The 27,648-nt window shown below is 43.3% G+C and overlaps 1 protein-coding gene and 1 pseudogene across 4 annotated transcripts in view; both read left to right on the top strand.

The window, feature by feature from the left end:
* Positions 1 to 27,648, top strand: part of PGAP1 (post-GPI attachment to proteins inositol deacylase 1) — a 479,543-nt gene that overhangs the window by 117,257 nt on the left and 334,638 nt on the right. For 3 of the 4 annotated variants that reach the window (XM_073633146.1, XM_073633144.1, XM_073633145.1), the window contains exon 10: positions 24,014 to 24,097. The exons of the other annotated variant lie outside the window; for it this stretch is intronic. In XM_073633146.1, the coding sequence (XP_073489247.1) occupies positions 24,014 to 24,097 (84 nt within the window). The remainder of the gene's footprint in view (positions 1 to 24,013; positions 24,098 to 27,648) is intronic. 4 annotated transcript variants of the gene reach the window in all.
* Positions 2,565 to 2,683, top strand: LOC141101837 (5S ribosomal RNA; annotated as a pseudogene).

The raw sequence follows: 27,648 nt of genomic DNA, 5'->3' as shown, positions 1-27,648 counted from the left end.
TTTTCATTACAAAAGGACCCTCAAACTGAGGCTCCTGGGGGTGGGAGAGGACGAATTTCCCTCAGGGGACTGTGGAGAGGCTTATGACTCCTCTTCTGAGGGGTCAAATCCACGGGGATCATCTTCACACTCTGAAAGATTGTAAAATTAATTGTATACACTGCGCTAAAAATGAAAATAAGGAGCCGCTACATACAAAGTGACAACAAACAAGAAATACTAGGAAAATAAATGTAGCGCATGAACTGTAAACAGAAGTCCCAAATCAAGGAAGCAACTAAAATGAATAGTGTCCACAACCACAAAAAAACTTATAAGTCTCTCGGTATGGATGAATAAAAGTGAATAGAAAAACTATAAAGTGTAAGGTGTCCCATTAGATGTAGTGAGTAAATGTGTAGCGGCAAATGTTCAAACACAGGTGGATCCTTAAATCTTCCAGAAGAACTGTATCCAACAACTGTATGTGTCTTGGTACAAATGGTGTGTAAGAAACTCTTACCGGATACATTGGAATCCCTTGTCAGCGACAGGGAATCACTCGAGCAGATTGCCTCTCAAGGCCTGGAAGCGGACATCACAACTCTGGAAACCTTCTGGATCAAACTCTGTATGGATCTCCCGGGGTCGCCAGGTGGGTCCTCCCAAAGGATGGCCAAGATACGGATCAGAGGAGATGATGCGTCCCGCATGAGACTGGAGTGGAGGCTGAATATTCTCTCAGATGGTATGTGGAGAAAAAATAAACAGGCTCCACATGGTGCAGATGAGCAAGGTGTGTTTTTTATTGCTAAAAAGCCTGGTTGACAATAAAATGTGATCACAAAATATAAAAGCAAAAATGGGCAACAAGGGTTTTTTATTGCTAAAAAGCCTGGTTGACAATAAAATGTGATCACAAAATATAAAAGCAAAAATGGGCAACAAGGAGGATGCTGAGAGCGACCGACACATTTCGATCAATGGATCATCTACTGGGGCATGCATTGATCGAAACGCGTCGGGCGCTCTCAGCATCCTCCTTGTTGCCCATTTTTGCTTTTATATTTTGTGATCACATTTTATTGTCAACCAGGCTTTTTAGCAATAAAAAACCCACCTTGCTCATCTGCACCATGTGGAGCCTGTTTATTTTTTCTCCACATACCATCTGAGAGAATATTCAGCCTCCACTCCAGTCTCATGCGGGACGCATCATCTCCTCTGATCCGTACCTTGGCCATCCTTTGGGAGGACCCACCTGGCGACCCCGGGAGATCCATACAGAGTTTGATCCAGAAGGTTTCCAGAGTTGTGATGTCCGCTTCCAGGCCTTGAGAGGCAATCTGCTCGAGTGATTCCCTGTCGCTGACAAGGGAATCCAATGTATCCGGTAAGAGTTTCTTACACAGCATTTGTACCAAGACACATACAGTTGTTGGATACAGTTCTTCTGGAAGATTTAAGGATCCACCTGTGTTTGAACATTTGCCGCTACACATTTACTCACTACAGCTAATGGGACACCTTACACTTTATAGTTTTTCTATTCACTTTTATTCATCCATACCGAGAGACTTATAAGTTTTTTTTGTGGTTGTGGACACTATTCATTTTAGTTGCTTCCTTGATTTGGGACTTCTGTTTACAGTTCATGCGCTACATTTATTTTCCTAGTACACTGAAAGATTGATGGTGCATTTTTGCTACTCTTCATTGAGTCAGTTGATATGCCCACTTTTTGTTTGGGTTCACTAAAGCCTCCCCAAGCTGTGCATGCCTTTCCTGTCCATTCATTGCTGGAAAGGCTTATGTAGTCTGAGTGGGATCACCTAGATAGGCATTTTTTTCCTCCTATAACACTTTATCCTATGGAGGAAAAATTCATTAAGAGGAGGGAGATACCAGCAATTGTCACTGCTATATTCACTGTGAATGAAAGTTTGACTTGTCCGGTAGACAATGCTCATATGCTTAGGGATCCAATGGATAAGAAGTTAGAATTCCTATTATATAAAAAAAAAACGTTTTCTCTGACTCAACCTGCGCTAGCAGCAATTGGTGTATGTCAATCATTGAGAGACCAGTTTAAACAGGTGCTCAAAGTTATTCCTGATCAGCAGGCCAGGATCTAGCTGAGTTACCAGTGGCATTATGTTTAGCAATAGACTCCATAAGAGATTCTATTCTTCAAGCCTCGTGCCTTACGCTTAGGCTGGTGCATAGGCATAGAATCTTGTGGTTGAAAGATTGGTCAGCCGAAGCGTCATGCAAAGCTCCTGGCTAGTTTTCCTTTTCGGTAAACAGCTGTTTGGGGATGATTTGGATAAATACATCCAAAAAACCTAGTGGAAAAAGTACCCTTTTGCTAGTCAGGAAGAGGAGTATTTCATTTAAACAAGCTCCTTCTCCAGTGTCTCCTTTTCCAGTGTCAGGAACATCTGCCCCCAGGCAGTCATGACGGCCTCTGCCGTCACGTTCAAGAGGGGAACTGGAGCCTCCTTATGAGGGGGTGCCCCCCGCTTGCTCGAAGTGGGGGGAAGACTTCTGCAGTTTTCACGGGTGTGGTAGGAAGAGTGTCGGGAGCCTACAGCCACATCACCCTGTAAGCACCCGATCTCGTCTGATCTCAGAGGCTAAGCAGGGTCAGGCCTAGTCAGTACCTGGATGGGGGACCACCCGGGAATACCAGGTGCCGTAGGCTGCAGATGGGTGAGTTCCTCGATAACTCTAGGGTACAAGCTTGAGTTCCGAAAGTCCCCGTCTCCTCGTTTTTCTCAGATTCCAGAGGAAAAGAAGTCTCTCTTTCAAGCATTGGACCATCTTTTGTCTCAAAAAATTGATCTTAGTGGTTCTCATGCAAGAGCAGGGATTGGAGTTTTATTTAAACCTTTTCACGGTACCAAAACCAAATGTGTATGTCAGACCCATTCTAGATCTCAAAGATCTAAACCGGTTTCTGAATATCCGCTCTTTTCGCATGGAGTCAATCCGATCAGTGGACTCCGTCCTACAAGGCGGAGAACTGGCTTCAATGGACATCAGGGATGCATACCTCCATGTACCTATATTTCCCGCTCACCAGAAATATCTACGTTTCGAGGTAGAAAATCTTTGTTTTCAGTTTGTAGCTCTGCCTTTCGATCTAGCTACTGCACCTTAAGTATTTACAAAGGTCCTGGCCCCTCCTGTAGCCAGATTAAGAGCCCAAGGTATAACGATTATAGCTTACCTAGACCATCTGCTCTTGATAGACCAGTTGGTGGCCCGCTTAGACTAAAGTATGATCCACAGTCAGCTACCTGGATACCTAGGTTGGATTCTCCACCTAGAGAAATCCTCCTTAAAAAACTATCAAGGAAATTAGAATGCTTGGGTCTGATTATTGATACAGCCCAGAAAAGGGTATTCTTGCCCCAAGCAAAGATCAGGGACATAAAGGAACTGATTCAGGTGGTCAAGGCAAAGAAGAATCCTTCTATTCGACTTTGCATGAGATTGTTGGGAAAGATGGTGGCTTCATTCAAGGCCGTTCCTTATGCTCAGTTTCATTTGAGGCTGCTGCAAAACAGTATCTCATCGGCTTGGAACAAGAAAATCCAAGCTCTAGATTTCCCAATGTATCTGTCTCCAGGGTGCACCAAAGCCTCAGTTGGTGGTTGATAACCAAGAATCTGCAGAAGGGAAAATCTTTCCTACCAGTTACCTGGAAGATGGTAACAATGACATTGCCCATCAACCTTCTAGAGATCCAGGCAGCGCGCTTGGGCCTGAGGGCCTGAACATTCAGGTTACGGAATTGTCCTGTCAGGATCCAATCCGACAATGCCACATCAGTGGCCTATATCAATCACCAAGGGGGGCACGAGAAGTCGTGCGGCCCAGAGAGAGGTGAATCATATCTCAACTTGGGCAGAAAACAATGTACCTTACCTATCGTCAGTCTTCATTCCGGGAATAGGAAATTGGCAGGCGGACTACTTGAGTTGCCAGCAGTTGTTCTCGGGAGAATGTTCCCTTCACTCCGCTATCTTCCTGGCAATGCGCCGAAGATGGGGGGATCCCAGATGTAGATCTGTTTGCGTCAAGGTTCAACAAGAGAATCGACAACTTTGTGTCCAGAACAAGGGATCCACTAGCATGCGGAACAGATGCCTTAGTATTCCCGGGCAATCATTTCTCACTGATTTATTTCCTCCTATTCTGCTGCTTCCACAACTGCTTCGCAGGATCAAGCAGGAAGGGAAATCCGTGATTCTTGTGGCCCAGAAGATCTTGGTATTCAGAGATCATAAAGATGGCGGTAGGGGATTCATGGACCCTACCACCACGTCCAGACCTTCTCTCGCAAGGTCCAGTATTCCATCCTACCTTATAAACGCTAAATTTAACGGTTTGGCTATTGAGACCCATATTCTGAAGAAGCGTGTGCTGCCAGATCCAGTGGTATTTACCTTGGTTAATGCAGAGAAGCTGGTTTCCAGAATCATAGATTATAGAGTCTGGAAAGCATACGTCTCCTGGTGTTAATCCAGGGGTTGGCAGCCCAGGAACTATGTCATAGGTAGAATTCTTGACTTCTGTAGATGGGGTTAGAAATGAAGCTGGCATTGCGTACTATCAAAGGCCAGGTTTCGGCCTTATCGGTATTATTTCAACAACCACTTGCTTCGCGTTCTTTGGTTCGTAGCTTATTCAGGGGGTAACACGGCTTAATCCTTCGCTTAAGTCACCCCTGAACCCTTGGGACTTGAATTTGGTTCTGTCGGCATTGTTGAAACAGCCTTTTTGAACCGATACAGCATATTCCCTTGGTCCTTTTGACAATGAAACTAATTTTCTGGCAGCCATATCTTCTGCAAGAAGGGTATCAGAGTTGGTTGCTCTTTCTTGTAAAGAGCCATATTTGATTATTCACAAGGATAAGGTAGTATTGCCTCCTCATCCTAACTTTCTACCGAAGGTAGTATCTAGTTTTTATCTGAACCAGGATATTGTTCTATCTTAATTTTTCCCAGAACCCTGTTCTACGGAAGGGAAATTACTACATTCTCTTGATGTGGTGAGAGCACTCAAGGTCTACTTGAAGGCAACTGCTCAGATTCGAAAAACGGATGTGTTGTGTTGCCTGCAGGTCCTAGAAAAAGGACAGCAGCATTGAAATCTACTATTTCTAAATTGATTCAGCAAGTAACTGTTCAGGCTTGTGGTTTAAAGAGGAGGATTCCACCCTCTCAAATCAAAAGCGCACTTCACTAGGACTGTTAGTGCTTCGTGGGAGTGCATCACCAAGCTTCCATGGTTCAAGTCTGCAAGGCTTCAACTTGGTCTTTAGTCCATACATTTACCAGATTTTATCAGTTGAATGTAAAAAGTCATGAGGATATTGCCTTTGGGTGTAATGTGCTGCAGGCAGCAGTATAAGTCCTCTAGTTTCATGTTGCCCTAATTCTGTTGTGTCTCCCTCCCCTCAGTTGGCATTGCTCTGGGACATCCCACATAGTAATTACTATGGCTCTCTGTCCTGTGATGTAGATCTTTCTGGTATACACGTGTATTGCTTTGCTACAAAAACTGAGGTACTCCCAGTACTGGGAGGGGTTATATAGGGAGTGGACTTCCTGTCTTAGGGTGTGCCAGTGTCCATCACCTGAAGGTGGCCTATAACCGACATAGTAATTACTATGGCTCTGTGTCCCGTGATGTACATCAAAGAAAAGGATTTTACAGGTAAGCTGTTATAAAAATCCTATTCCCCCCCCCCCCTTTTGGAATAAAGATTTTACACAAATGAATGAAAGCTGACCATTGTAAAGACCCCTGTCAGTGTTAACCCCTCCTTCCCCGGCCTATAGTACAATAATGTCCTCCCAGAACGCACCTCTCATGGGGCCACGCAGCAGTTTGATCTATCACCAGCTGTTCCTGCTGCCAGTACCATGTGATCGCTGTGACCAATCACAGCTCACATGACAGTTGTAAACAATGGATGGCTTCCTTTCATGCCATCTATTGCATACAGTTGTGTTACTAACTGTGATTGATCACAGTGATCACATGGCACAAACAGGGCCAATCACAGAACATCTGTACCCTGTGATTTAGCTTTGGCCAATACCAGCTAATCACGACAAAAGACTCTAAATGAACCAGTTGAATTCAGTAAATGTGGTTGCTTATACCAATGAAATGTATTGGTATAAGCAATCATAATGTGTAAAAAAAGAAAAAACCTGATCACTTCCGAAGACTATGGTAATACTGTATTGCTCTGGTCAGTGTGTTTATAAAAAAAAAAAAGAAAAGGTAATAAAATTGTCACCAGTCAGTGTCCTTGATCACTGCCACACCAGTTTTATATGATAACGCTGTACTGCAATGGTGACGGTATGTAAAAAAACAAAAACGTAAAAACTTTTTTTTTTTTTTTTTTTTTTTTAATTTCTTCATTTTCCAAATAATTGTGACCAAAAATTACAACTTACAATTACAACTAAAAACTCACCATGCCTCTTATTACCTTGGACTGTCTACTTTCCAAAAAAGTGGTAATTCAGGGATATTTGTACTGTCCTGGCGTTTTCGAGCCTCAAGAAATGAAGGGGTGTCAGGGATGCACTGAATGGGTTTTTTGGGTCCGAAACCGATACCGAAAATAAATCTTCCTTGATCCCGTAAACCGAAACCGAAATAGGCTTTTTTTTTTCTATTACCCAAAAAAATTATTGGATATACAAAATTGTGTTACGTTCGTATTCGTTATTATTTATATTCAACTTAATCATTAATTTTATGAAGAAAAGAATACTACAATCCAGTAATGTCAAGAATTACTTTAATAAAAAGTAACCCACATAGAATTGGACAGTGGACACAGAAGATAAAAATAAAATAAAATAAGACTGCAGTCAGTGCACATTGCACCACTATACCAAATAAAACAGGCATAAAAAAATAAAATAAATAATAATATATAATATTATTAATAATAATTATTTAATAGTAATATAATAATGATATAAAAATGCCAAAGACTGACTTTTTTATATTTTATTAATTTCCAACTTACATCAGAACTAGTAATTCAGTTCTCTCTCCCTAAGGTTTCAGCGGCTGGATGTGCGATAAGTGTATGTATGTAGCTGCGGGTTACATACGTAGTCATACAGTAGACCGCAGTAGTTCCAGCCCCGGGTATGGGCGGAGACATCCGGGAACACAGACTAGTCTACAGCAGCGGTGCTCAGCCAATCACTGCAAGCAATGTAGACTAGTCTGTGTTTATGGAAGTCTCCGTCCATACCCAGAACACAGTGCGGTATAGTGTATATAGTACTGTATGTAGAGTAGACAGCCACAGATACAGAACATACAGTTTTGCACATGCAGCGGGCTGACAGCTTAGGGAGAGAGCCCAGAGACAATGACATAGTTTGGCCCAACAACAGAACTTGAACAAACTATGTATAAGTACTTTAAAGAACAACTCTCTCAACTAACCATAACAGGAATATGGCAGAAGGCCGTTATTCTGTTTCACAGTTTCTGTAAATATAACATAGTACAGTGCTATCTGCTATGCTATAATACAATTTTTATTTTATTTTCTTTCAACTTAAATGAGAACTAGTAGTTTTTTCCCCAAGTTCTCTCCCAAAGGTGTCAGCGGCTGGATGTGCGATATAAAAGTGTATGTATGTAGCTGCAGGTTAGATACATACTAGTCATACAGTAGACCCAGGCCCCAGGTATGGGCGGAGACATCCTGGAAGTGGAACACAGACTAGTCTACAGCAGCGGTGCTCAGCCAATCACAGCAAGCAATGTAGACTAGTCTGTGTTTATTGAAGTCACCGCCCATACCCGGAACACAGTGCAGTATAGTACTGTAGTATGTAGACAGCCACAGATACAGAACATACAGTTTTGCATTTGCACATGCAGCGGCCTGACAGCTTAGGGAGAGACATAGTGTAACTTTTAGCCCAACAGCAACAAACTATGGTACAGTAGTTCAAAAGCTGGAGCTCTCTCTTAAATTGAAGTGCAAAAAACTGTAGAAGAACTACAATGAACAACCAACAAATGGCACAACTATACAATTGGAACATACTAGGTGGTCAGTGATACTATGTTGTATGTTCCAATTGTCCAATACCAATTATTTTACTATGTTCAACATGGTAAATTTAATTGGTCTATGCTATGGATTTTTAAATCTATTTCAGTAAAAGTGGCAGATTTCACTTTAAGAACAAAAGCTGTTCAGCTTTCTCACAGGAGAGACAGTTTCTCTTCTCATCAAGAATATGAGATGCTAGACTGAATAGTCTCTCACTCTCTGTACTGGTGCTTGGGGCAGATAAATATCTGCGTGCAATCTGTGCAAGCAAGGGAAAACCTTCTTTGTTGATGCGCCAGTACTCAAGTGGATTGTCGCTTCTGGTAATAGGCTGTTCAGCTAAATAAATGTCCAGCTGTTGTGTAGTTGCACTTGTTGTGGCACCGCTATGGATTGGGGTGCATTCGTGTAAAATTTCTTCAAACATATCGGATATGGAGGGAGTGTGTTCCTCTTCACTTGTATGCGATCGTTTCTCACTTTCCTCTGTGCGACACCTCGAAACTCCTTCACTAGATGCTTCCACCACCTCTATTTGTGCCAGTATCATTTGCCGTGCACGCTGCTTTTTCTCCATATTAAAGTAATGCTCTTTAAATCGAGGATCTAGAACTGTTGTAATGCAGTACAGATGGTTGGACTCTGTGTCTTGAAACCGGTAGGTTACGGCCACCAGTAGAGTGGTTTTAGCCGTTTTTACGCCATGGTCTGTTTCTACCTCTTTTCCAAGCAGACGCTTCAGTGCAGCAATCAAGGGGATAACTTCAGCAATGGAAGCATTAGCTGAGCTTATTTCTTCTGTTAACTGTTCAAATGGAGATAGAAGAGACAAACTATTTTCAACTAACGTCCACTGATGTGCACTCAGTGTTGCTGGCAGCTCGTAATCTGCAATGTATGCAGCTAAAACACGCTTTTGTTCAAAAAGACTTTGTAGCATATAGTAGGTGCTGTTCCAACGAGTGGCTACATCTTGCTGCAGTCGTTTCGGTGCCATTCCAAACTGCATCTGCAAAGCTTGTAATCTGGAATAAGCAAGCGGAGAATGCTGAAAGTGACCCACAATTTTTCTTCCTTTTGATACGATATCAGATATGGTGCGCTGACTCAGCAATCCTTCATTCACAGCCAATTGTAGCGTGTGTGCCATGCACGGTATGCTTTGAAGTTCACTGTCCCCCATTGCCTTTGCCTTGTTCCACGCATTATCTCGGACAATCAAATGCACTTTAGACTTCTCAATGTGCCAAGTGTCAAGCATGGTTTTTAAAGCATCAGATATTGCTGCTGCAGTATGTGATCCAACAAACTCATGTGCGTTAAGTAGGATGTTTTGCAATTGAAATTTGTCATCTATCCACTGCACTGTCAGGCTGAGCATGCTTGTTGGACTGACATCCGAACTCCAAATGTCGGTAATAAAACTGATTGCTATGATGTCGGTAGTCATGAGCTCCTAAACGTGTTTTCTAATGCTGCTAAACAATTCATGTAGACTGGTATCTGCAAAGTAGCGTCTGCTTGGTAGTGAGTAACGCGGCTCAATATGTTGCATGAGCCTACGGAATCCAATGTCCTCCACAACAGAGAATGGCTGGTCGTCTAATGCAACAAATTCCATAATTTTAGCTGTAATGGCATGAGCTTTGGGACTGTCACTTGCATATTTTTTAACCTTTTCAAACACTGTGGCCACAGATGGTGTTAAGCCTGAGGCACTTTTTAAAAGTGGCGCTGTTTTCTCTTAGTCATCTTCCAGGACGGCACACCTGAGAGATGAGAGGCTCCTCCCTACAGGAAACACAATCAATCGACAGCTGTTTTAAGTCCCCACCCTTCCCCTTGATCCTCAGTTTTTGATTGTGTTTCTCCCTACACAGCGAAACCGTTTGTTTTTTTCCAAATGACCCGAAGCCTGGGGCTGGTGGTCCCCCCTCTGGGAGCCGGACCAAATGCCTGGGAAGGCCTATGGCCACATCACCCTGAAAGTGAAAGAGGGCGCCGCCTGCCCGATCTGGTATGATCTCGGAGGCTAAGCAGGGTCTGGCCTGGTTAGTACCTGATGGGCCTCTGGGTCTGGCCGGATATATTTATCCTTCCTGGGGGGTTCCCCTATCCTTTCCTCAGGGGGGGCAGCAGAAACTGGAAGAGCCCCCCTGAGAGCTGAAGGCCCCTGGGTACAGTGGTGTCCCCAGAACTTCAGGGGCCTTTTTCCTGTCTCCCCCCCCTTACCTGTCTGGGCATCCGTTCAGACAGGGGTGCTGGCTGTCAGTTCTTTCCAGGGCCCCCGACTCCTGGGCCCCTGGTAGCTCGCGTGGGCTGCTGGGGAGGGCGCCGCCTGAACGACCCGCGCTCTTACCCAGGAGGGAAGGCTGAGAGTCAGCAGGAGCAGGCACCCACATCCTCCTTTCGAGGAGGCACCAGTTCATTACGGTGGATGTCTGCCTAAGCCACCTCAGAATGGAATGAAGAACGTACGGCATTGCCCCCCCAGGTGTATATACTGACTGGCAGGACACAGCCTAACCTTGCAGCTCCCTACGGGGACAGCAGTTGGGGGGGCACTTTGGCGGCTATCCTCCTTGCGTGTGGACCATAAGGATGGAAAAGCAAGCCCGGTGGCTGTGGAAAAAGGGGAAGACGACAACAGTGAGTACTTTCCTTTACCTTGGGAATTTAGCTGCAAAATCCCCAATCCCAGCCAGATGGTTTCTGGGCATTTGAGATAATCTCCCCTGGGGTCTGGATTCAAATAGCCCAGAAGCGTCTGCTAAAAACACCAGCTAGAGCTCCCTCTTACATCAGAGATGCTGTATGGTGGACAAGTGGTGCAGCGGAGCGAGTGTGCCTAAACCACCTCAGATTGGAAAGAGGTAGGTAAGGCATTTCTTCCCCTTCCCCCTGTATTTACTGAGTGGTACCGTGCAGGACCTGGGGTCTGCATAACAAAATAGCCCAGAAGCTACTGCTAAAACCACCAGCCACAGCTCCCTCTTACAGCAGAGACACTGTGGTTATCACAACAGTAGGTTGCCAGCCTCTCCCTACATATCCGGTTGTGGGACATTAGTAGGGATGAATAGAGCGAAGGGGGGGGGGCCTGGTAGATACAAAGAGTTCCTTACAGGCCAGGTATACCACTGAACAATTTATGGATTGTGCAATGGTTGAAGGATTCAGGAGTAAGCTCTCCTGGTCAGCAGGTGCACTAGGTTATATGGCCCTATTAGCCCAGCTGCTAGGAATCATAAGCTCCAACCTCCCACTCCACCTTTACATTGTGGTTATATTATAGTGCAGGAGGTAAGAAAAACCTTTTTGTTGGTTTGGGCTACAGTCAACTCAGTGACAGATCTAAAGGCGATTTACCATAAATCGCTTCCTATATCCTTTAATTAAGGATTTTCTGTGCAAACATATGCAAGAGCTAGATAGATACATGATTGCTTGTTTAAGGCCTGCAGGTGGCTATTTTCCTCCAGGCTAAATTGGTGACCACCTTTTCTAGAGGCTGTCCTAAATTGATCTCTAGGGCTGGGCTCATTGAGACTTTAGTTTCTGATCAGCCCCACCTGTGTGTGAGTTGGCCAGCGTTTGCTCAGTCTACGGAGGTAAGGTAGGACAACAGCTACTATAGTAAGGTGTCTAACCATTTTAGGATTTGTTCCTTCACTGGGGGTGAAGTGTTAGTATCTACAGCCCAGGCTATGCCTAGGGATTAAATTGCTTTGTTTGGTTATTTCATAAAGGGATACACCATGACTCCTCCTTGGTTGCACACCAGTAGACCTCAGTAGTGAAGGTTTGTCCTTGCTGAGATGTTTTGTGGCACAGCAGAAATACACATTGAGATATGTGACATTTCTGCACATAAGGGGTATATTGCTGTACATCAGAAATGCACTGCACTGAAGCTTGGTTGTTGTCTGTTATATCCTAAAGGTACTGCCTTATTTGGCAACAGATCAGAAAAATACAACAGGGAAGGTGGTCTGTACTTTCTGGTCTTGTGACGCATGGCGGAAATGCACATCATTGAGTCTTGTGACACCTCTGCTCATATTTGTTATATTGCTGCACATCAGACATACTCCAAATTGAGTTCTGTCTGGGGTTTTTTGTGTCCTGTATTACTGCCTTATTGGTTGCTTATTAGAAAGGCAGTAGTGAAGATTGATGGTCCTGAATTGTTGGGAAATACAAATTGAACCTGTGCCAGGGGTAGTCTGGTACTGTTTTTGGTAATTGGTGCAGCCCGCAAAGTGGCGTCGGGCTGACCGTGCTATTAAGGGCAAAGGCTGCCGATTTTAGGCATGCAATTTGACATGTTGAGTCGCATGCCAAATCCCTTCAATATGGATGTGCTATCTCTATTCAGATTGTTATATTGTTGCACATCAGATATATACAAGATTGAAGGTTGTCTGTCCTTTTTATGTCTTACATTTACTGCCTTATTGGCTGCATATCAGAAGGGACACAGCAGTGAGGTTGCTTGTCCTTTTCTGATTTGTTTTTGCTGCCTCAGCAGGGAGACACATTGAGGGTGGTGGCGTCTCTGCTCAGTATTGGTATAGTACTACACATCAGACATACACAAAGATTGAAGATTGTTTGTGTCCTGTATGTTCTATATTTACTGCCTTATCGGCTGCATATCAGAAAGGCACAGCAGTGAGGGGTGTCTTTTCTGTTTCTTATTGTTCTACCTTGCTGCTTCTTAAGGATACACAGCAGGGGGTTGTTGGCTGCGCGCCTCCAGGGAGATACAGCATTGGGGACCCCTCGCTTGTTCAATCTGAAAATTGCAAGTTACCTGCGACCTGTGTAATCTTGAGGTCTGTGGATCCAGAAAGCAGGGTCTGCTTGGTGGCGCTGCGACCTGGAGTTGCACAGACACGAATGGTTCCCATTGGAAGCCATAGTGTATGACTTTTCTCTTGCGTTTTTGCGGTTGCAGGTTGGGTCGCACAGGTGTGGGAGCCCTAAGTTTTATCTGTCCCTTCTGGTTGAGGTTTTGCTACACAACAAGAATAGACATCATGGAGTTATTGCCTTACTTTGCAATACACCAGAAAGATCGCAGCTAGGAAGGCTGTCTGTTTTTATGTGGCTGCACAACAGAAATACTCAACATTTGAAGCTTGTTGGTGCTTTCTGTTACAGATTCCCTTACCTTACTGCACTTCAGAAAAACACAATGCTGCAGGTTGCTTGGGTCCTTTCTGTGTTGGTTCTATGTGACTGCACTACAGAACTGCATAACAGAAAAGATATTGTCTTGTGTGCCATATTGATCTTATAACTGTATTTGGTGGTTTGTCAGAAATACGCAACATAGAAGTTTGGGTCTTTCTGTCTTATATTTATGGCCCTGTTTTGCTGTACATCAGTAAAACTCCACCGTAAACAGGACTCCCGTCCTTTATGTATATATATCAGTTATGACCTAGCTAGCTGCACTTCAGAAACATGCAGCATTTAGGGTCGGTTCACACTGAGGCAGCACGACCTACAGCGAGACTGCCTCAGGTGACCCAGGACACGACTCAGCGGCGACTTGCGAAACGACTTCTGTATAGAAGTCAATGCAAGTCGCCCCCAAAGTCGTACAGGAACCTTTTTCTAAGTCAGAGCGACTTGCATCGCGCCGATTTAGAATGGTTCCATTGCACAGAACAGGATGCTACTTGTCAGGTGACTAGGTCGCCTGACAAGTCGTCCCAGTGTGAACCAAGGCTGAGGGTTTGCGGGTGTCTTAATGTTTTTACATATTGGCTGAACTTCAATGTAGACAAACAGTCCTCACAGTCTGGTTTTCTGATGTGCAGATTTGGGTCTCTCCCATATTTGATATGTTGGTTTAGCTAGCCACACTCGGATACACATTATTGTCTATGCTTGTGTCCTTTCTGTCTAAATCTATTGTGCTGGGTCCACAATCTATGATCTTTTTTAATTTGTGATATTAATAATGCATGTATCACCTTTTGTATTTCAGCCCTCTTTTCTGTGGAGGGGCCTGGAGTTCTGGCTGCAGACGTCACATGTCAGAAAGCCTCAGCCCCTTACATTCAGGAATGCTGGAACCATTTCCTAGGGTTGAAGCCCAGCAGGGTTATAGGACACTGGAGGAAGACGATAAAGAATCACCCTGCTTAGTAAGAACATCGGAAGTTCTGTTCAGAGGCGTATTATGACCTGAAGATGAAGTATAAAGATTTATACCCGACCGAATAGGTTACGGCTCGGTGCATGGCCTTCATCTCACCCTTCTAGCAGAACTAGATGTAGCAGTATAAGTGTTATACTCCTGCTATGAACTTTATTCTCCTGAAGTAGGCACTCAGGCGTAAGTAAAGCCACAGAATGGGCATGCCTTAAACCCAGGGATCAAGCCTCGGTTAATCTATTACCCTTATGTAGGCTTCCCTTTAGTCTTTGCTGATGTAAAGATAAAAATGAACAAAAAAGGTTGTCTGTTAGGGGCCCACATTTTTTTGCAGTTTTAATTCCCTGAACAGGGTAGTGTTAAGACAGGCCCTCTTAGTGATCAATGAGTGTCCTTGTCTTACAACACAGGTCTCTGATTAATCTTTAGGGGTTCTAAGTAGCACCTACAGGCACAATAGGCCATGGTTGTTAGATGTGTGACAGGCAACATTGCTAACCTACAAGTTTAACATGTTTTCTGATTCCATCTTTAAGAGCCCACTCCACCTAGGTCCTGCATCCAAAGCGGAGAAGGCAGGGACATCAGTGGAGTAGACCTGCAGACCAGCCGCATGATCCAGCTATAATACCTTCATCAAGCATATGGAGTGGAGGTAAAACTCACTGCAGAACCAAGGTCCGCCAAGAGGGTCTTGCAGTGGTCCCACCCTAAGGTAGGTCTGAGGTACTTGATTATCCTCTCAGGTGTGCCGTCCTGGAAGATGACTAAGAGAAAATTGACAGTTACTTACCGGTAACTGTTTTTCTAGGATATCTTCCAGGACGGCAGGCTTACTTCCCGCCCATTGGAGGAGGGAAAATGGTAGAGCACTAGAAGGTGAGTACCTATAAGGAATGATTTCCCTTGTGAAACAGGTTCAGGAGTTACTTCTCTACAAACTGAGGATCAAGGGGAAGGGTGGGGACTTAAAACAGCTGTCGATTGATTGTGTTTCCTGTAGGGAGGAGCCTCTCATCTCTCAGGTGTGCCGTCCTGGAAGATATCCTAGAAAAACAGTTACCGGTAAGTAACTGTCAATTTTCTTGTAATCAGAATGCTAAACTGGATGACGTGTTTTCAAGTGGTGTATCAAACCTGTTGTTGAAAAATTCTTTGGCACTGTACCCCCTCTTGAAATTTCTGTTGAGCAAAGAGTACAGATTGCAAATTTGGGGTCTTTATCAGAAACTTTAAAATATTTCCACACTGCAGACATGGTCTACCTTTGCTGGTAACGTAGAATAATATCATAGAATGATTTATAGTGGCAGTGAAATCTGAGGGGGGGTAAAAAAAAAAAGGACGAAATCAATTTAAAAGCTAAACCCCAGAAGGCAGCTTTAAAAAATAAAATAAAAACTAACCAATCCTTCTTCTTCTTCCTTTTTTTTTTTTTTTTTATAGTGCTGCTCTTGGCATGCAAGGTAGTTATGTCTGCACTGCAGTACATCCGACTTGTACCAAAAAAATATAATTGAACTGAATAAATTTGATTTGAAATGGAATGGATTGCAAATTGCAATTGCATGCTATTTTATTTTTTTGAGCTATTCTATAGTATACTTCATGTGCCTTGTTGTCATTGAATAAAATTTGTCACTTTGTCTCACCGTAGTATTATAAGTTATACGACACTGACATAACAGCAAGCGCATGAATTTTATACTGTATACTACAGAATAGCTAAAAAAAAAAATAGCTTGCAATTTGCAATCCATTCCAAATCATATTTAATCACTCAGTTCAATTATATAATTTTTTTTTTTGCTACAGGTCAGATCAGATGTACTGCAGTGCAGACACAGTCATTTTAAATAGTCAGACTCAGTACTAGTACTATACTAAAATAATCAAGAAATAAAATTTACTAGTTTGTTTCTATCAGTTTAAGAAGGCAAAAGCAGCAATGCTCACCGGCTAATAGTAATGGTAGCCATCCAGGAGTGACAGTGCCCACTCTTGTACTTGAGTATGCTATGTGCAGCCCTCTATGTAGCCGTCCGTCGCTTCCCAGTACTGTCTCTCGCTTCCCAGCAGCGTCTCTCAGGTCCCAGGAGCATCCGCGGTGAAGGTGCCAGCGTCTCAGCAGGGAACGTGCTTACGAGTGCGGAGTTGCGGCGTCTTAACCGCGAGGAACATGCACTCCGCCCACACGAGTGACGTCACCCGCTGGTTCTGCCGCCTCTACTGCGCATGCGTGATTTTCGGCGCCAGTATCGGCAAGAATTCTCTTTCGGCTTTTTGCCAAAAAGGCCATTTTCGGCTGATATGTTTCGGTGGCCGAAATTTCGGTGCATCACTAGTATCAGTACCCCCTTAAAATTTCCACTCTTTGTTATATTGCAGCCATTTGCTAAGCTCATTTAAGTTATTTTTTTTCCCCTCATTAATGTACACACAGCACCCCATATTGACAGAAAAACACAGAATTGTTGACATTTTTGCAGATTTATTAACCACTTAACAACCGGCCCATAGCCAAATGACGGCTGCAGGGCGGTTGCTTAACTTTGGGAGGGCGTTCAGGGACGTCCTCCCAGAATTCTGCTCTCGCGCGCCCCCTAGGGCGCGCACTCGAGAGCATCCGTGACCGCCGGGTCCAGAGTACCCGGCGCATTACGGATCTCGGTAAATGGCCGCTAATCGCGGCCGTTTACCATGTGATCGCTCCGTCAAATGACGGAGCGATCACATGTAAACAAACCGGCGTCATCTGATGACGCCGGTTCCTCTCCTCCCCTCCTGTGTACCGATCGGTACACTGTGAGCGGAGAGGGGGATGGATGGATGGTAGCAGCGTTGTGGGCTGTATGTGTAGTGCCCACAGCGCTGCACAGAGACATCCAGCCATCCATCCATCCATGCTCAGCCATCCCCACTACTCTGCATGCCCTGCAATGCTGTGCATTACTCTGCAATGCCCTCTGCTATGCCCCACAATACCCCTGCAATACTCTGCCATACCCTGGAATACCCCACAATACTCTGCCATACCCTGGAATACCCCGCAATACTCTGCCATACCCTGGAATACCCCGCAATACTCTGCCATACCCTGCAATACTCTGCCATACCCTGGAATACCCCGCAATACTCTGCCATACCCTGCAATACCCCGCAATCTCACTGTAAATTCCATTCCTTGTAATAGGAATAAAAGTGATCAAAAAAAATTTTTTTTGGAAAAAAAGTGTCAAACTAAAATAAAGTAAAATGAACAATAAAAAAAAATAAAACATTTTTAAAGCGCCCCTGTCCATGTGCTTGCATGCAGAAGCAAACGCATACGTAAGTCCCGCCCACATATGAAAACGGTGTTCAAACCACACATGTGAGGTATCACTGCGATCGGTAGAGCGAGAGCAATAATTTTGGCCCTAGACCTCCTCTGTAACTCAAAATTTGTAACCAGTAAAAAATTTTAAAGCGTCGCCTGTGGGGATTTTTGAGTGGCAAAGTTTGGCGCCATTCCACAAGCGTGTGCAATTTTGAAAGGTGACATGTTGGGTATCTATTCTATCTATCTATGTTTTTTTTTTTTTTTTTTTTTTTAAAGCAAAAAAGTGTTTTTTTTCCAAAAAAAACGCGTTCGAAAAATTGCTGCGCAAATATCGTGCGAGATAAAGAGTTGCAATGACCGCTATTGTATTCTCTAGGGTCTTTGCTAAAAAAACATATATAATGTTTTGGGGTTCTATGTAATTTTCTAGCAAATAAATGATGATTTTTACATGTAGGAGAGAAATGTCAGAATTGGCCTGGGTGCTCCAGAATGCCTGAAGGTGCTCCCCTGCATGACGGGCCTCTGTATGTGGCCACGCTGTGTAAAAGTCTCACACATGTGGTATCGCCATACTCGGGAGTAATAGCAGAATGTGTTTTGGGGTGTAATTTGTGGTATGCATATGATGTGTGTGAGAAATAAAATGCTAATATGACAATTTTGTGAAAAAAAAAAAAACTTGATTTTGCAAAGTATTGTGGGAAAAAATGACAACTTCAAAAAACTCACCATGCATCTTTCTAAATACCTTGGAATGTCTTCTTTCCAAAAAGGGGTCATTTGGGGGGTATTTGTACTTTTCTGGCATGTTAGGGTCTCAAGAAATGAGAGAGGCCATCAGTACTTCAGGTGTGATCAATTTTCAGATATTGGCACCATAGATTGTGGACGCTATAACTTTCACAAAGACCAAATAATATACACTAATTTGGGTTATTTTTACCAAAGATATGTAGCGGTATACATTTTGGCCAAAATATATGAAGAAAAATTACTAATTTTCAAAATTTTATAACAGAAACGAAGAAAAATTTATTTTTTTACAGATTTTTCGGTCTTTTTTCTTTTATAATATAATAGAGAACCCAGCGGTGATTAAATACCACTAAAAGAAAGCTCTATTTGTGTGAAAAAAAGGACAAAAATTTCATATAGATAGCGGCCGCCCTGCCACAGTAAATGTGGATGGGGCGGTTGGCATCTGGTTAATCACCACTGGGTTTTTTATTTTATGTGTGACTGATCTGGTTAATCACCACTGGGTTTTACTTATTTTATGCGTGATTCTGCACTTACGGGTCTGGGGGAGCGCATGTGTGCCGCTGGCGACCTGCTCCCGCTGTAATTTGACACATCGGTATCCAATAAGCGGGTCCGGCGGACGTGATGTCCGCCAGGACCCGCTGATCGTTGGGGAGACAGGCAGAACTGTGATCTGCCTATATAAACAAGGCAGATCGCCGTTCTGTGACGAGGGAAGGCTGTGATCCTGTGTCTGTCTGCTGAGCAGGAACACCGATCTCTGCCTTCCCACAATGGAAACACTCCCCACACAGTAAGCACTCCCAGGAAACACATTTAACCCTTTGAGCTCCCCTGAGGTTAACCACTTCCCTTCCAGTGTTATTAGTACAGCGACAGTGCATATTTTTTAGCACTGATCACTGTATTTATGTCAGTTAGGCATCTGATTTGTTCGCTGCAATATCGCAGTCCCACTATAAGTCGCTGATTGCCGCCATTACTATTTTTTTTTAAATAAATAAAAATTCCAAAAATCTATCCCATAGTTTGTAGACACTATAACTTTTGCGCAAACCAATATACGCTTAATGGGACTTTTTTTTTTTTACCAAAAATATGTAGCGGAATACATATTGGCCTAAACTAATGAAGAAATTTTGATTTTTTTTTTTTTTTTTTTATCGGGTGTGTTTTATAGCAGAAAGTAAAGGTATCTTTTTGTTTGTAGCGCAAAAAATAAAACCTGCAGAGGTGATCAAATACCACCAAAAGAAAGCTCTATTTGTGGGAAAAAAAGGACATTATTTTGGGGTACAGTGTCTTATGACCGCGCAATTGTCAATTAAAAAAGCGCAGTGGTACTGGCTGGACCACTAGGTAAAAGAAAACTAACGCAGCAGCAATGTCCAAGAATTGCAAGCTGCAATAAAATACTTTTTATTTTTGTGCCTAATACTACTTTAAGCTTGCCATAGATGGGACAGTTTGCCCAAATCAGTAAGATGTAGGCGATTTGTAAAAACTGTAATCATACAAAAAATTTATACTACAATTCAAATATCTTAAAGAAGAGCACCTACATTGAAATAAATAAATTACCAAGTAAAAGTACCATCATCCCAAATGTCTAGTACAAAGAAAAGGGCAGGGAGTAGGGAACAGCCGTAGTTAGCTGCTTCTGTCAGCGGATGTCCCAACCCTCCACACACGAGGGGAAACAAGGGGGGACTATAGCGGTACTGAAGGTAGTCAAGAATTTGATAGAGGAAAAATGAAAATGAAAAAGTAATATAATAAAATTTATATATTTTAATGAAAAACAATGTTTTTCATTAAAATATATAAATTTTATTATATTACTTTTTCATTTTCATTTTTCCTCTATCAAATTCTTGACTACCTTCAGTACCGCTATAGTCCCCCCTTGTTTCCCCTCGTGTGTGGAGGGTTGGGACATCCGCTGACAGAAGCAGCTAACTATGGCTGTTCCCTACTCCCTGCCCTTTTCTTTGTACTAATTCAAATATCTTCTATTTTTTGTTTTTTTTTTCTTCTGCAAATAATGATCTTCTGTGATGTGGCATTTTGCTAGCTTTATCAGTGTACAGGCAGTCCCCGGGTTACAAACAAGATCGGGTCTGTAGGTTTGTTCTTAAGTTGAATCTGTAAGTCGAAACAGGTACATTTTTTTTAAGTGTAGCTTCAGCCAAAAAACCTATTTTTAAGCTTTTTGGATAGCATAGGAAAGGGGTAACACCACTGTAAAATTTGATTTGCTGTCTATGTCCCTGTTCAGAAGATTTTACCTCCCTTTCTGTCCAAATGACAATAGGATTTTGAAAATTTTGGGTTGTGGAAATAAGCCTTGGTGATGAAGCATCAGTGGCGGTACCTTTTTTTTTTTTTCCATAATAACTTACAGTAGTAAATTTCTCTTCCTAGGGGTAGATTTCCTCTCGCTTCCTGTTGTCTCCCTCTGTAAGTAGGAGTCGTTTTGTAAGTCGGATGTTTGTAACTAGGGGACCGCCTGTAGTTGTTTTTGTACATGAAACCTATCAGATGTCACAAATAATTTGAATCTTCATTTCATTAGATCTCTTTTCTATAGAATTGGACAGTATGTTTGCATTGGATCTGGGTGATGCTTATGCTATGTTTTGTATGTCCCTTCACTTCCTGTCGTCTGAACAGGAAGTGAAAATATTTTTCCTTTTGTATGTAAAATTACCCCATAAGTTGGCTATACGTTGGTCAAAATTTGGCAGGTTCAGCAGGGATTGGCTTAGTTTTCATCAGTGAGCCCTCCCTCGACAGAAGTGGATAATTTGATCGGCTTCTGTCAAACTGACAAGTTGGAAAACTTTTCTCGATCAGTGGCTGTAATGCTGTCAGAATACAGGGCTTAATTTAAATTTGAGATTGCAAAATCTGGTGCAGCTCTGCATGGAAACCAATCAGCTTCCAGGCTTTTTTGTCAAAGATTAATTGAACAAGCTGAAGTTAGAAGCTGATTGGCTACCATGAAGAACTGCACCAGATTTAGTAAATCAACCCCACAATGTCCTAGCAAGGGGGGGATTCCACCACCCACCTTGTTTGTGTGGATCATCAGGCTCAACAAAGACAAAATGAACAGTACATCCAGCTTAAGATTGTTTTCATGGGGACGTGCATCCCCATTGGAAGATTTCCACACTTTTCCTGCTCTGGTGACAGTTAAAAATTTTAGGTTTACCCTCACTTTTATTTCCAGTGATATTTGTGATCAGGACAGTTGGAGAGAGTGAATCTTCCTAACGAGGACATAGACCGCAGTAAAACAAAAAAAAAAAATGACAGTTGTTCTAACCCCACACCATTCTATTCAAATCTAAAAAAACGTATTTGCCTTTTAGTTATACTTTAATAATGCAAATGCCACTTGGTTATAAAGGGAGCTGTTTTTTTAATGTACACAATTACCTGTGTGACAATCAAGTTAAAAGATTACAGGATATCCTTCCATCATGCCTAATATTAATCCACAGTCCATAGTAATAATTTTATGTTTGAGAATTACTTTTATTTTACATTTTATTTTTATTTTACTTTTACATTTATTGGGTCATTTTTGATGAGTGTCTTGGACAGTCAGGGGCACATATTAACTGCACAGTGAAATCTACTAACTAATAAAAAATCATGAGCAGGGTTGGTCTTTCACTGTGCTGTGGAGACCAGCAAAGGATACAAAGTACTGTCTATGTACTGGGTTAACACTGGGCAAAAATAATTACCATTTCACCTGAGGCCATGTTCACACTGATCTGACACAAAAGTCGCACGACGTTCGATTCGCCTTCCATGCAACTTTAATGAACAGGATCATTTGTATTGACAAATTAATGTCTTGTTTGTTTTTGTGTTTTTTATGTATTTTTTTTTTAAATTATTTTAGTTTTTTTGGGTAAAATAAAATTTTTGTTAATTTTACAAAGACAAAACAAAAGAACAAATGCACATAATGTATGATATCAAGGATCATACAGTAAATAAAAGGAAGTCATGCCATATAACTTCAGGATTGTGTACATTAGACAAAAGAGCCTGTGCAACAAGAGCTAGGGAGAGAACTACAAGGTGAATCATGGAGGCACTAGGAGGGGGAAAACGCACTGAGCGGCATGGAGGAGGGGGTATCAACTGACACTGAGAGCAGGTGAGTGCCAGTGTCATTGATCCCATCCCTCCACTACCATCACCCCTCTGCCTGGTCCCATCTATTCCTCTGCCTCTGATCCCACCTGTCCCTCTGCCTCTGATCCCACCTGTCCCTCTGCCTCTGATCCCACCTGTCCCTCTGCCTCTGATCCCACCTGTCCCTCTGCCTCTGATCCCACCTGTCCCTCTGCCTCTGATCCCACCTGTCCCTCTGCCTCTGATCCCACCTGTCCCTCTGCCTCTGATCCCACCTGTCCCTCTGCCTCTGATCCCACCTGTCCCTCTGCCTCTGATCCCACCTGTCCCTCTGCCTCTGATCCCACCTGTCCCTCTGCCTCTGATCCCACCTGTCCCTCTGCCTCTGATCCCACCTGTCCCTCTGCCTCTGATCCCACCTGTCTCTCTGCCTCTGATCCCAGCCACCCCTCTGATCCCAGCCACCCCTCTTTAGTTTTTCTGACTGCTTGAATTTTTGGATAAAAAGTTTTTAACCATGCACACTTGCGCAGTAATCGTGATGCATCATTGAATCGAATAGTGGACAGGATGGTCAAAATCAGTGGTTCACTATGAGAGAGCCATCTTAACTGGTCCAACTTGTGTCAGTTCGACTTTTGAAAAGGTTCCTACACTACTTTGGTCCGAGTTGGGAGCGATTTCAGCCCATTGAATTGAATGGAAGTCGCATCCAAGTCGGATCAGCATCTTAACTGATCCGACTTGTGATATGCAACTTGTGCTCAGACACAATGTTAGCAATGCAAACTGTATGGGGGGGGGGAGAAAAAAAAAACACATGGGGCTCCCGTTAAAATCCATACCAGACCCCAGGCTTTTTTTTTTTTTTTTTTTTTGGTGTGTGCTCCCCCTCAAGATCCATGCCAGACCCATAGGGCCTGGTATGGATCTGGGGAGGGGGGGACTCCACACCATTTAAAATTTTTTTTTTTTTTTTTTTTTTTTGCGTGAGGTTTTATTCATACCAGAACCAAAGTAATTGTTTTGATTGGTCAAAGGACAAGTCACACTCATCTCAAAGTCTGATCAAAATCGGATCCTGTTCATTAAAGTTGCATGGAAGGCGAATCGGAAGTAGTGCGACTTTTGTGTCAGATCAGTGTGAACATGGCCTCGGTGAAATGGTAATTATTTTTGCCCAGTGTTAACCCAGTACATAGACAGTACTTTGTATCCTTTGCTGGTCTCCACAGCACAGTGAAAGACCAACCCTGCTCATGACTCTTATTAGTTAGTAGATTTCACTGTGCAGTTAATATGTGCCCCTGACTGTCCAAGACACTCATCAAAAATGGCCCAATAAATGCAAGTAATTCTCAAACATAAAAGCTTTGCTTGTTATTATGGAGACATTAATGGCCAGGCTACTGCAGTATGTTTTTGCATTTTTAGCTGTATGCTAATGCTAGTCCCTTACCTGTGTTTTTTTTTTTTTTTTTTTTCTTTCTAACAGGCGTGCAGTGAAACCTATTTTGCCTTTCCTCTTCTAGATAAAAGAAATGTTAATAGTCATTTTCATTGCCGAAGCACACACTTGGTAAGGGTTTATTATTCAAATACCAATTATTAAGAAAACTCGAATGCATTGTTTAATTTAATTCGGGCATTTTATAATTGCATATCATGTATTTTGCAGTTTGCTGTAAAATCAAGAAACATTTATTAATTCACCTTAGTTACAGTTACTCATGTTACCAATAACTTTCAGCTAATTTATATGACAAACTGGATATCAAATCAACACAATTGGCCAGATCTGTTGATTGCTGTTGATTTCCGCAAGATCAAGTTGATGCTAGGGTTTTCTGAATGCATCTCCACTTCCATTTCCTATTAATAGTGCAGTCAGAGCGCTCCAGTTTGGGGTAGAAGTTGAGCCACAGCACATTGTGACAGGGACAGTCATGCATGCACATCCAACCGTTCACCAATGTTTATGGCCAGCTTTAGGTTAATTTTTTTTTTCAGATTTCCCTTTGTTCTATATTCACAGTGCAGAGATAAGCCTGCTACCACAGCTCTCAGACTACGCTTTTAGGACATGGAATGCAAAGTATGTCTGCATGTCACAAATAAGAATACAAGTTATTTTGGTTGTCAGTTCATTTTCTAATAGTTATATGTGTATGGCCAACTTTGGTTGGTTCATGGGCCAGTATGATGCTTGGTAACAAGCTCTGTGGAAAATTGGACAGAATTGAAACTTGTATAGAATTGACAGGCTATGAAAGAAGATTAGAAGAGTTGCAGCAGATTTGACAGATACAGTGCATCCGGAAAGTATTCACAGCACCTAACTTTTTCCACATTTTGTTAGGTTACAGCCTTATTCCAAAATTGATTAAATTCAATATTTTCCTCTAAATTCTACAAACAATACTGCATAATGACAATGTGAAAGAAGGTTGTTTGAAATCATTGCAAATTTTATTAAAAATAAAAAATGAAAATAATCACATGTACATAAGTATTTACAGCATTTGCTCCTACTTCTGGACCTTTCGGCTATGTTTCACCACCCCCTCCTCCTCAATAAACTTTACTCCCTTGGTCTCCGTGACTGTGCTCTTCGCTGGCTCTCATCCTACCTATCCCACCGCACAAAGCTTTTTTCCACACAGAAAGGGATCCATCTCCGAGCTTTTGATCATTACACTCTGGATATGTAAAGGTGGATTATTGGAGACCATTTGTTTCCCCTTTCTGTGTGGGGAAAAAAGCTTTGTGGCCCAACACGAGAGTGTGGGCGAAAGGAGCTGATATGGCTATATCTCTGGATGATTGATTTATCAACTACAAAATATACATCCTTCCCTACGGGTGATCTGGCAATTTTTTCTGGACTGTTTTGGCAGTAAACTCTGGGGGCCCCCCTGGACACCTCTGCAATTGCGTTCTTTCCGGAACTCTCTTTTGAGTAGACCGGAGGTGGAGAGTTGTGGAGGAGCCCAGCCCTGGAGCACCAGGTTGAAACCCTGAGCCGGATCACTGGAGCGACCCCACGGAGGAACGAAGCAAAACTACAGTGACAGCCATCCCAAGATACCCACTCCTTTGCATAGTACCCCTGCAGGGGTGACTGAGTCTGGTGAGTGGGGGAGCACGGGGGGGAGCGCCTGGAGTCACCAGCGTGAATGAGCACGAAAGTCACCATCTTTTATCTTATAACATCTATAATCGCATATAGATGTGGCTCCTATAGAACTGCCTTTTTCTTTCTCGAACATCACGGGACACAGAGCCACAGTAATTACTGATGGGTTATATAGGTATCACTGGTGATTGGACACTGGCACACCCTATCAGGAAGTTCAACCCCCTATATAATCCCTCCCCCTTGCAGGGATATCTCAGTTTTTACGCCAGTGTCTTAGGTGATGGACGTGTAAAGATGTCCTGTGCTGAGCTCCAAAGGGAATATTCTGATATCCTATACTGGGGCAAGCCAGGCGAACTGGATCCATTCAAAGTGTCCTTTTTAGGCCGAATTGGATGGTACCCGGGCCTCGTGTCCGAAGAAACGAGGTTTTACCCGTAATGCTTCTCTTTTTAGAGAGCTGGATCCCGCAGATCAGAAAATGGCTTTAAACTTCCTAATTTCTGGCGAGGTGCTTTACGGTCCCAGAACTGTTGGATCCCCCTATTCGTAGGGGGCCCCAGTCTCTGACGGTTTTTTCAAACGGAGCCCACCATGAGAGGTGAAGATTGGGTCTTTGTAAACAGCACCCTGCAGCTGGATAAGGTAAGAGGAGATTCCACAGAATTTTTGAGTTCTAGTGGCTTTTCTCCTTTAAGGTAAATGCATGCTATGCCTATTGTGACCACCGGGGGCTGCCAAGAGCACAAACTTTCACATGCTGACTGTCTGTCTCAGTGTTTGTTTTCGCTGCACATGTATCCCAGCATCTCAGGCTGCAAGGTAAAATGGAAGGGGGGATTTCTCATGTTTGAATGTTCCCCCCCAGGCTAGAGAGGGGCCACAGGGGTATAGAAAGTAGTTATACCACCCGGGCTCTGTGGCCTAATGGCCACCATCTCTGAAGATAGCCGTTCAGGCAGATCTTGTTACCAGCCTCCCCCCCCCCCCCAGCCTTTTCTCCAGAAGCATGACAGGAGAGTCGGCCAGCGCGGGAAGCACTCGTTTTTTCAAAACTCGAGGGGGGAGGGGGGGGTTAGAGGAGGGGGCGGGACGTCAGCACAGGTGCTTAGACTCCCACTCAGGCCAGCTGCAGGCTATTAAAGGCACTCTGTACAGGTGCACACAGCCTTCTGAGAGACACAGAGCTGACGGTCGCATGTAAGGTGGGACACAGGCATTCTCCTAGGCAGCATTTACTGAAGTAACACCAGACTGAGCATTGGGTAGCAAGGCTTTTAGCCAGACTACATCGCTCAGCGGGCAGTGTTCATTTGTATACCTCACACCTTGTTGCTTTGCACTATGGGTAGAAGAGGTTCAAGCACCCCAGGAACCAGAGACACTAGGGGATCTCGTTCAGGTTCTGAGGGCCCCCTGTCGGCAGCATCCCCCCCCCCTAAAGATGGGCCAGGGACGGCTAGCCAGGGAGAGCCATCGGGGTCAGGGGCTACACCTGCTTCTGGCCCTTCAGCCCCTGTATATATTACACAAGAGGTTTTTTCCTCAACCATTAATAGTCTAGAGGAAAGATTAATGGCCGTGATTACGTCTTCACTCAGTGGAAGAAAACGCACTAGGCTTTCCTCTGTTCCCCAAGACCCTCAGACAGAGGAGCTCTGGGATAAAGGAGATGAATCCCTTTCAGAGGATCGGGATGGGACGGATGATTCCTCTTCAGAGGAATCAGGTGGAGAGGGACTCTCTGCGACTTCCCAAGAGGAGAAAGTCTTAGTGCAGATCCTTACTGGATTGGTCTGCTCCACATTTAAGTTGCCCATACCTGAAACTGCTAAAGAATCCTCTTCTGCTTTGGGGTCACTGAAACCTTTCCAAGCAGCACATGCTTTTCCTGTTCATACTTTACTTGAAAAGCTCATTTATTCTGAGTGGGATCACCCAGACAAACGTTTTTTTCCGCCGAGAAAGTTTTCAACACTTTATCCGATGGA

Source organism: Aquarana catesbeiana, linkage group LG06, assembly GCF_042186555.1.
Source record: "Aquarana catesbeiana isolate 2022-GZ linkage group LG06, ASM4218655v1, whole genome shotgun sequence".
NCBI lineage: Eukaryota > Metazoa > Chordata > Amphibia > Anura > Ranidae > Aquarana > Aquarana catesbeiana.
Note: the sequence above shows the minus strand (reverse complement) of the source record. Positions and strands in the feature narration are given on the sequence as shown.